The sequence below is a fragment of the Vombatus ursinus genome, unplaced genomic scaffold, assembly GCF_900497805.2.
Source record: "Vombatus ursinus unplaced genomic scaffold, bare-nosed wombat genome assembly UNPS02014810.1, whole genome shotgun sequence".
In the NCBI taxonomy this organism is placed as follows: domain Eukaryota; kingdom Metazoa; phylum Chordata; class Mammalia; order Diprotodontia; family Vombatidae; genus Vombatus; species Vombatus ursinus.
Genome location: NW_020954588.1, coordinates 13,993,865 through 14,005,252, shown reverse-complemented (window position 1 = coordinate 14,005,252; position 11,388 = coordinate 13,993,865). Strand labels below are relative to the sequence as shown.

The window sequence follows — 11,388 nt, the reverse complement described above, 5'->3', positions numbered from 1 at the left end:
CTTAGACAATAACCCCATCTGCCCCTTCTTTTATGAATTTCTAATTCTTTCAAGAACTACTTGTCCAGCAGATACACACATACCAAACAAATGTCTCTAATAATTCAAACTCAACCTTCCTCCTCCATCTGCTTCCTTTCCTCTCTCGCCATTCACATGTGCCATCTACTTGAATGAAACCATCTTACTTAGTCAGACTAGGATACTTTAGCTCTGAAAAGTGATGGATACCAAATGGCCAAACACTGAAGGAACTAATTAAGTTCCTTACATCATCTCTCTGAAAAAAAGTCGAATCTTCACTTTCCTACTCGAATGACTATGTGTGTTCATTTTAATCCATTATAAACACTTTGGGGTGATGACCATTTCTCTAGCTCAATTTGTATAGTGCTGACATAGCATCTTGCAAAGACAGAGCTAAAGAAATGCTTTGGGCTAATGATACTTGAAGCATGATGTGAAAAAATTATCAGGAAAACAAATAGACTAAGTAAGTGAATTTTTTGTCACATTAAAAAATGGGCAAAGAATATGCATTTGTGTGCATTTAAGCATGGAAATCCTATACACCAAGCTTTATGGATTTGCCATAGTCTGAACTATCTTTATACATAATGATGCTTGGGGTCAATGACGCCATCTCCAGAAGGGATGAATTTTTTCTACAACTAAATGTTGTTATTTTAGTCATTTTTTTGAGGGAGTGTTGCATGATATTCTATGCCAGGTCATTAAATGACCAGAAGTCTTATTCTGAGATGTTCTTCCAATTTCTCCACTGGCCAGATAGTCAACCTGGGGAGGGGGCGAGGAAGATGCAAATTCTCAGAACACATTGCAGGTAGTCCAGGTACATCTGCTCCCCTTTGGCAGGTTAGTGGGAGCTGCCACCAGATTTAATGTGACTTTGTGTTTTAGGATCATTTATAATCCACAAAAATGGCTCCTAGAGTACTCAGAACAGTCATCTGTGCAGACACTAAGGGACAGCACCTCCACTCAACCTTTTCATCTCTCACATCTTGACAAATCTTGGAGTGGAACTTGAGTGGCTGGGAAATACATCTCACACTGCGGTTGCAGACTGGAGGGAAATCTACCTGAAAATCCTAGGTTAGACCCAGAGCTTAGAGGATTACTCTTAAAACAACCTTTTCTAGCCAGCTCTCTTCTGAACCAGGGAAGGACTCACATCATAGCCCAGAACTCACTTGGCACATGGCAGCTCAGAGCTTTGGCAGGAAATCTTGGCAATATATGACAGACTGTAAATTCTATGAATTAATGAAAAATGTGTTGGGGAGAATTGACTTGAAGATAAGAAACAGGACTTTCCATCTTTCCATTACAGAAGATTTTGTTTCCTACCATAGCATATTTTTGTTGCTATATAGAAACATGACCCATATTTACTTTGGCTAATTCAATAAATATACATTGAGAAATTGAACTTGTGAATATTTCAGGCAATTAATTAATTAATTAATTAATTATTTTAGTTTTCAACATTCACTTTTATAAGAGTTTGAGTTCCACAGGTAATTCTTAACAGCATGATACAATATATAGTCAATTTTGAATTATGAATGAAAGCACAACTTAATAAGAATCTTAAATTGTAGATGTATCTTTTTAAGTTTTAGCATTTTTTTTTGGTAGGGAGGAAGAAGGGAATATACAGGCATTTTTGAAGTTCTGAAAATTTGCAATGTGATAATGAGACTATGATGGGAAAATGTGATTCAGGAGGAGTGGAAAGACACACTTTGACTAGGTATTAAGGGCTCTGAGAAAGAATGTGAGATTTGCTACCACTAATTAGCTACATGATTTGGCAATTGGCTTCACGTTTTTGGACTTCCATTTCCTCATTGGTAAAATGAAAAGATTAGACTAAATGATTTCTAAGGTCATGGACAACTCAAACAATCTCTGAATCTAATTTTTTTTTTTTCTGGAACCCACTCCATAGAGGGACCGCAGGCCCTCCTAGACTAGTTTAAAGCAGTAATATACAAACACTATCAAACAATCAACTTTGCAGAATGCTAAAGGACAGCTCTTTCTTTTTTGACTGTGCTTTATCTTTAGCAGGGAAAGGGATCAAAGGATCTTTGTTTTTCTTGATTCAACTCCCTTTGTTAGGCTGTGTACTATGGCAAGCAAAAGCTAACTGGGTTAGTGAGAGAATGAATAAAGGAATTAGTTGAATGGAGTTATGAAGACTTAAGGATGAGAATTTTCCAGGCAAGGAAGATAATTCATTAAGGGCTAACTTGAGTATTACGGAAGTTATATATATTCATTACAATGAAAAGGGAATTAATTGGCTTATTATAGAATGGGAAAATGTTTATAAAGGATGCTTGAGGATATATTTGGCGATAGATTTGACAGCCAACATGGTCTCTTTGCAGGTTGCCTTTATCTGAGATTCTGGGAGGAGAAAACCATATCTGCCTTTATCTCGGAGTTCGAAAGCAAATGAACGCTTGATGCCCATATCGTAAGCCCAGTCTACAGACGAGCCTGAGGTTGGGTCTGTAAAATATAAGCATTACATTAGAGGGAACTGTTAACATTTTTTTCCCTAAGAGGAAATTTACTGAAGCAAAGTTAAATATTTAATATATATGTATATATATATATATAGATATATATAGATATATATATATACACACACACACACATATGTTTTATACTGCACTAATGGTAGAGAATGCTGGTATACCCAATGTAATGTTGACTAACCAATGTTGTCAATATATGATAACCAAACTCCACCTTACCATTCCCAAATCCTGGGTAATAATAATGTTGACCAGGCAACTGAAGTATTGAGGTATAACTAGAGAAACAACTGCTCTCTGTAAGGTTATTTTGCCCAGTGCCTTGTTTAGGCAGAACTAATTGATGATGGTAGGCAAGATATGTTTATAGTGACTCAAATAATACAAATAAGACAATATTTTAAACATTCTTGATGTGCGGCTTTGACTCCATTCTACACTGTCACATGTATACACAGGAACACACACATGTGTTGACTGACATCGGAGAAACCATAATTTTTAAATATTTCATCTATATCAGCATTAAAATAAATGCATATTCCTTGAACATACATTAGCTGGACAGGAAGGGAAGTAGTTTATGAGTGTACAAATGAGCAGGGATTGACATAAACTAGGTTACCAGAGGTTAAAAGCTGATCAATTTACGGGCACTAGGTGGTGCCATAGTGCATGGAACATTGGGCCTGAAGTCAGAAAGACTCATCTTCCTGAGTTCAAATCCAACCTCAGACACTTAGTAGCTGTGTGAATCTGGGCAAGTCACCTAACCCTGCATGCCTCAGTTTCCTCATCTGTCAAGTGAGCTGGAGAAGGAAATGGCCAACCACTCCAGTATCTTTGCCAAGAAAATCCCAAAAGAGGTTATGAAGAGTTGGATACAACTGAACAACAATAGCAAAAGCTGATCTGAATTGCTTCCCAGCCTAAGGAGGTTAAGAGATAATGTAAAAGGGGAAGTCAGCAAGCATTCATTGTATGCCTCCTATGTGCCAGGCATTGTGCTAAGTACTTTGTAGTTGTTATTGTTTTGTGTGTGTGTGTATTTGTGTGTGTGTGTGTGTGTGTATTTGAGGCAATCAGGGTTAAATGACTTGCCCAGGGTCACACAGCTAGTAAGTATCTGAGACCAGATTTGAACTCAAGTCCTCCTGACTCTAGGGTTGGTGCTGTATCCAATGCTAAGTACTTTTACAAATATTACCTCATTTGATCCCCACAACAACCCTAGGAAGTATTATTATTATCCTCATTTTACAGCTGAGAAAACTGAGGCAGACAGAGGTTAAGTGACTTGCCCAAGGTCACACAGCTAGTAAGTATCTGAGGTTGAATTTGAACTAAAGTTAAAAAAAAAAAAAAGCTGGTCAGAGACAGTTTGCAGAGTGGACCATTCACCTAGATCGTTAGGATTTGATAGGATCACAGATTTTTGTGCTTGAAGGAACTTTAGAGGCCTCATTTTATAGTTAGTAAAACTGAGAGGCCCTTAGAACTGAAGTGATTTGTCTGGGCTCTTCCAAGCAGTAATTCTCCAGGTTTTTTGTCTCTCAGTTCACCACTGTTTGCACTGCAGCACATTACCCCCATTGGAATATTAAAACACACACCCATACCCCCACCCCCACATGAACGTGTAAACCTACGCACACCTGGGTCACACTATATGAACCCATTGAACGCGCCAGCTGTCTGAACAAGAGTTGTAGAGCCTTGGGGCAGGTAGGTGGTGTGGTGGATAGAGCTGTGGCCTTGGAGTCAGGAGGACTTGAGTTCAAATCCAGCCTCAGACACTTGACACTTACTAGCTGTGTGACCCTGGGCAAGTCACTTAACCCCAATTGCCTCAACAACAAAAAAAAGAGTCGTAGAGGCTGCCTCTAGTTGGAGTACAATCTGCAGAGTCGGGAGGTTGATGAGAAAGGATGGCCAGAGGGAGCAAATGAAGCATTTTTATTTATTTTTATTTTTTTAGGCAGTTGGGGTTAAGTGACTTGCCCAGGGTCACACAGCTAGTAAGTGTCAAGTGTTTGGTGTGAGGTTGTATTTGAACTCAGGTCCTCCTGACTCCACGGCCGGTGCTCTATCTGCTGCGCCACCTAACTGCCCTTCAAATAAGCATTTTTAAAGGACACAGGGAAATATTTATTCAAGAATTATGGGATATATAACAATGAAATCATATATGCCATTTATTATTGACTCTGGGCAAGTCACAACTTCATTTTCCTCAAATGTGCACACACGTGTGGAGGGAAGGAGGGGGAAAGAAAGAAAGAGAGAGAGAGAGAAAGGAGAGAGAGAGCATTTTACTATTAAGATTAATTTAAGATTAAGATATGAGGGAAAATATCTCTATGAGTAAAAGATCAAATGTATAAAATCAGTTAAACTAAGGAAGCATATAACCTTTCATCTCCCTTAAGATCAATCTAATGATTTATTTATTTAACTGAGTTCCTTAGGAACTTGGCTTCCAAAACACAATCCATCAAACTCCACAAATACCCTTTGAAAATAGGAATGGCCCTCAAAGAAAATCTTTAAATAAACATGCCCTTAGGCAAGGAAAAGAAACAATGAAACTGAACTTCCAATAACTGTTTGGTGTTGAGGAGGATGAAGAAATAAAATGTGTCAACACATACAAAGTCTGCTGATTTGTTACCCTTGATGGATATTATCGGATTAATAATAAGAACAATGCTACTACTACTTATCCAGAGTGTCCAAAAAGTCTTAGTGCTGTTTGACTCCTAAATAGATTAAAAATCCATTAAGAATTTGGGGTGCTCTGCACTTTATTCTTTCAGGGAAAGTGATTTCATTGATGTACATTCCATAATTCTTGAATATCTATTTCCCTGTGTACTTTGAAACTGCTTCATTTGCTCTCTCTGGCCATCCTTTCTCATCCACCTTCTCATTTTGCAGATTGTACTCCACCTAGACCTTCTCAGCCTCTTTGACTCTTGTTCAGACAGCTGGTGGGTGCAGTGGGTAAAGCCCTGGACCTGAAGTCAAGAAGACCTGAGTTCAAATCCAGTCTCAGATCCTAACTAACTTTGTGACCCTGGGCAAGCCACTTAACCTTATTTTCCTCAATTGGAAAATGGGGATGATAATGGCACCTATGTTGCAGGGCCGTGGTGAAGAACAAATGAGATAATATTTGTAAAAAAACACTTACTATAGTGCCTGGCATATAGTAGGCTCTATACAATTGATAAATCTTTTCCCTCTTCCCTTCATGTCCTACAAGTTTGACATAGATTGGTAGTAGAGTAGCTGACATCTACATAGAACTTTAGGGTCAACAAACTGCCTTGCATGTTTTATTTCACTTATTTAATTTAATTTAATTTCATCACAACAGTCCTGTAAGGTAAGGACCACTGATGAAATGGATGGTCAGAAAGGCTAAGTGATATACATACATCTGAATGGCTATGGCTTCTATCTTACATCATTACTCCTCTAGGTAATGGCCATTAGGATGGCTTGAGTAGTGTTGTGTGGGTGGGTATCTTTTTGGAAACCTTGGCCAGTTTCTTTCATGGTGGTCCCAGTTGGCCTTAACCACTAATTTCTAGAAATTGTTGGGACTTCCAAGGATTATGGAGAGCATCTTTATTCCACATGGAATAGCTTCCTTTCTATGAAATTTCCCATTTGGATTAATAGCACTAGATGGAAGAGATATGCATTAATGGTACGCAGTCATTTGTGGCAATTTTCCCCTAATAATGCAGTGGGGCTGAGAGTAATCTCTTACCTTTTATGATACACAATGGCAATTGTTAACGTTTCCCAAACCTTAATTTGCAAAGAAAAACCATGGAAGGTAGAAAGCAAGAGCAGACTAGAGAGGCAGTTACAGAAAATGTGCATCGTTCCAGATAGAATGGGTGGAATGTAACCTGCAGTGTGTCTGCATCCTCATCAACAACGCCACATGTTCTGGTGCTACTGAAGTACATCAATGGATTGACTTTTGATGGACAACAGCATCACAGGAAAGATAGTAGAGGGGTCCTTAGAGGCTATGTGGTCCAACTCCCCTTTCCAGAAGAGGAAAAATGATCGGTCAATCAATAAACATTTATTAAGCATCTACTATATGTCAGACATTGTGCTAAAAGCCAGGGATACAAGAGGAGGAAAAGGCTCTGGAATGTGAATCTAGGTCTTCTGATTTCCAAATCTGGTACTCTTTCTATTACATTTGTAAATTTGTAAGAAGAGAGTACCTGCTGATTCTCAAACATTTATAGAGGACATTATTGACTGGGTGTTTTTTAAACTCAACAGTGTACTTATTTAAGGATCTTTTTTATTAGGAGCTATTAGCATATCAAAAAAGGATTTGACCATTGATAAATTATTCCTGTGTTTATGCTTATTTGATTGGAAATTGACTTATTGATTTTTAGAAACTCCTTTTTTGAGATGCTGAATCATTAAGGAGGAAAGTTAAATAATCAGACAAACATAGGAACATATTGAGAAAAATCCAGTCTAAATCTAGTCTATTAATCTAATGATTTTTAATGGACTTTTAGTGAGTTCTAATACAGATGAGGAACATACTGAGTTCAGTAAGAGACAACATAGTGGTGCAAAAATGACATTGGACTTTGGAATCAGAGAACCTGCATTCATACCCTAGTTCTGTCATTAAATAACTGTGTCACCTTGGGAAAATCACTTTATTCTCTGACTCTTTGTGATTGAATTAGTTTAAGTGTTCTTAACCTTTTTTTGGGGGGGGATCATTCTCCCCACCCCAACCCCCACCATGGCAGGCTGGTGAAGCTTATGAACTTCTCAGAATGTTTTTACATGCATAAAGTAAAATGCATAAGATTACAAAGGAAATCAATAATATCAAGATAATCTTAAAATAATTTTAAAATAAAAATACCAAAATAACTTAAAAATAAATAATTTAAAAAGTTAAAATATTAAAATATTTTAAAAGTAATTTTTTCGCATTCAAGTTTATGGGCCCCCCTGAAATCTGTGGATTCCAGGTTAAGAACCCTTGGAATGGTTGTTATTCAAGGTTCTTTATAGATCTAAATTTGATGATACCTCAAGTGACAAGAAGACTATCAGTGATATACCTTTCATCAGTGAGGCATAAAGCCTAGAAGATGGTATGTTCTCTTGGGCCTTTCATATCTGGCATCCTAGTAGGTGCCAGAATGCCAGGGTAGTACATTGAGTAATCTCAACTTCATGAGCAAGACTTTTTCTCTATATGTGACCTTCCTTTGGTCCACTTTACCTTTATATGTAGGTTTAGTTTCACTCTGGGTCTTGGGTCAGTTTGGGAAGGAAAATATAAAGACTTTTGAATCTCTAACTCATATGGTACAGTGCTCAGCACAATTTCTGGCAAAATGCTACTTGTTGGGCTTATCAGGGTATTAGAATAGGTAGACTACTGGATTAGAGTTGGAAAGATCTAAGTTAAAATACTACTTCAGTTGTTTGTCCTTTGTTCTGAAAGAGGACCATGAACTTAGGAAGGTGATGCCATAACGTGCAAGTGAATTGTATTTAAGTGGGGCAGGGCTGTTCAAAGTCACCAGCCTCACTATCTCCTCTGGAGCCATCTAGATCCAGTGGTCAAATGTAGATCAGGATGACTGGAAATGGCCCTGAGTGTTGAGACCTGTTAAAGACCTTAACTATTTCAGTTACTAACTAGCTGAATAGCCCTGAGCTTGTTATGTAACACTGTGGTGTGTATCATTATCTCTAAGGTTCCTTCTCTAAATCCAGGACCCTGTGACGTAAACCAATGAATCTCCCAGTAGGGTCCCTAGGTCATTACTCTGGCTGGTTCCTCTAAAACTAGGGTTCCTTTTCATTCTCACTTATCTTTTCACCCCACACATGTCCTTATGTTTTTAAAAATTGATTTATGTAGCACTTTAAGGTTTGCAGAGTGGTTTACTCATGTTATCTCATTCAGTCTTTACAAAATCCCTGTGAGGTGGGTGTTATCATTATTCCCATTTTACAGATGAGAAGACTGAAGCTGTGACAGGAAAAAAAAATGACTTATTTGGGCTCACACAGCAGTAAGTGTTTGAGGTAGGATTTGAATTCAGGTCTTTCTGTCTTCCACTATGACTCCCACTTTTTTTTTTTATTTAGGCAATTGGGGTTAAGTGACTTGCCGCCGGATTTGAACTCAGGTCCTCCTGACTTCAGGGCCAGTGCTCTATCCACTGCACCACCTAGTTGCCTTCCACTTCTGGGCATCCATTATACCACCCAGCTGCCAAGACTTTGCATTTCAAAGCAGCAGTGTTCATAATGGAATCATGTTCTCTATGTTGACTCCCCTATAGAACATAGGTTCCTTGAGGGCAGTGACTGTTTAATCTTTGTTTTTGTATCCCCAGAGCCTAATAGTGCCTGGCACACAATAGATACTTAATAAGTCCTTAGTTAGAAGATAGACACATAAAACTTTGAACTTGGAGTCAGAAAATCTGGCTTTAATTCCCTCTTTAAACACTTTCTACAGTATGACCCTGGGCAAGTCACCTTAACACTTTGTGCCTCAGTTTCCTCATCTGTAAAATGAGGGAATTAGACTAGGTGGCCTCTAAAGTCAACTTCTAATTCTAAAATCTATATTCCTGTGGTTTCTATTCTTCTTGGAGTTAATCTTGGATTATCAATTAGAGACAGAATTTCCTGTTTATGTAGTTATTGTAACACAAATGTATTGAAATACAACTTCTGTTCACATATGGATAGGGACTAAACCTGTGATTTCATTGTTATAGGAATCTCCAACATGAGGAAATTCTCTTTACCAATGTAGGTTGGCACTTTCTAGGAAATGTTTAGTCTTAGAGAGTTGCCTAAGGCACAGAGAAGATAAGTGATATGACTAGGGTCATATGGTGTGACAGGACTTGAATCCAGGTATTTCTGACAAAGAGACCAGCACTGTGCCAGGTTGCCTCTCAAGTGCCCATGTATTAACAAAATGAAATGAAGACTCACAAATTGTTGTTGCAATGGGTCCATAGACATATTGTGTTTCATATAGAGTTGCTAAAGATTCTGTGGCAATTCTGGAAATTTTATACTGGAGAAAAAAGAAAAGAGAAAATGGAAGATTAAGCCTATGTTTACTTTGCATCCAATAATTGATCAATTCAGTGAAAAAAAAATCTTAACAGGTGATCCACTTAGAATATTTTCCGGTAGCATATGTCTACACAATGTTAACTCAACCTAAGTATCAAATGATTTCATTGATTAGTTTCACCCAAATTAATCAATAAACAAACATTTATTAACCATTTAGTACATGTCAAGAAGTGGACTAATTTCTGACGTAGAAAGAAAAAAAATGAATCAGCCCCTGCCTTCAAGGAGCTTATATTCTAATGGAGGAGATGACACACACACATGTAGTCCAGAGTGTGGCTGTTGTTCAGTCGTGTTCAACTCTTTATGAGCCCATGGACCATACTGTTCATGGGATTTTCTTGGCAAAGACATTGGAGTGGTTTGCCATTTCCTTCTCCAGTGGATTAGAGCAAACAAAGGTTAAGTGACTTGCTCAGGGTCACACAACTAGTGAGTGTCTGAGGTCAGATTTGAACTTAGGTCTTCCTGACTCCAGGCCCAGTGGTCTAGCCACTGAGCTGCCTTACTACCTTCAGTAGTGTAGTAACAACCTCTGACTCTTTCCACGGGCTGGGTCAGGCTCATTCACCTCACCTATATACTTTGGCAATTTGGTTGGTTCCTCATGGTGAAGGTTCTGTACTTACTACTTTAACTTTCAGAGTCCTGGGGAATAATACCTACTAACATTATAGACCATGAACCCCTACTGGTGTATTTCCCATTAACAAATAGGCTACTAATTCTCAATGAATCTAAACCAAAACATCTACTGAAAATGCGAAACAAGGATATGATATTTACATATCATTCCACCCATAAATCTCGATCAAAGTCTCCCACCAATGCACACAGTGTATGTTGGGAGAGTAGAACACATTTAAAGTTCTAGTGTAATGAGACACATGTATAAGGAATATGTATGCCCAGTAAAACTCACATTTCTAGAACTCTAGACTTTGTTGTCCTCTTTCCATCTTGAAACTGTCCATGGAACTTTGAGCAAATCTTTTGGGCAATAGATGCCTCTATTGCTAACCTGAACTGATCCACATTATGCTTGACAAAATCCGCACTGGACATGAAGTCTCAGTCAAACCAGTTGATCCTCTGGTCTGCCTCTCTGCTTCTAAGCTGTTCCTCTGCTCAGATGGATTTTCTATAACTTTATCAATAGCTATAGTATGCATCACTTCTGGATTGATGTTTAGCTGATATCTTCAGCTGCAGTAGTGATATGGTCTATTGCCTAAGTTAAGAAAAAGCAATGAACTATATTGTAAAGTCAGTCAAAAGTTCTCCAATTCTACTCCTTTGAAGGCTTCGATTTGACTTCTCAACAATGACAGGAACAAAGCAGAGAAATAGCTTCTGTCTTCTCTTCTCTCTTCTTCTCTACCTCTCAGTAATGTCAGGTGGCAATGCAAAGAAGTATCTTCTTTCATTTCTTCTTTTCAGTAGTAAATTATAGCAGGGAATATTTTTTCTACTCCTTTTTCTTCTCTTCAGCAAGTCATAATAGAGAGTAGAATATATTCTCTTCCTTCTTAGCAGTGGTTGGCAGTAAAGAATACTCCTACTCATCGACCAACTAATTTTCATAGTAACAAATGACAGTGGAGAGAAGGGGGGGGAGAGGGGGAGAGAG

At 38.2% G+C, this 11,388-nt stretch overlaps 1 protein-coding gene across 1 annotated transcript in view; it reads right to left on the bottom strand.

Moving 5' to 3' along the window:
* Positions 1 to 1,519: 1,519 nt before the first annotated feature.
* CPA3 (carboxypeptidase A3) overlaps positions 1,520 to 11,388 on the bottom strand; it is a 38,537-nt gene continuing 28,668 nt past the window's right edge. Inside the window, exons 10-11 of the mRNA XM_027875980.1 lie at positions 9,609 to 9,693; positions 1,520 to 2,544 (exon numbers count right to left, since the gene is read on the bottom strand). Of these exons, the coding sequence (XP_027731781.1) occupies positions 2,357 to 2,544; positions 9,609 to 9,693 (273 nt within the window). The 3' untranslated portion in view covers positions 1,520 to 2,356. The remainder of the gene's footprint in view (positions 2,545 to 9,608; positions 9,694 to 11,388) is intronic.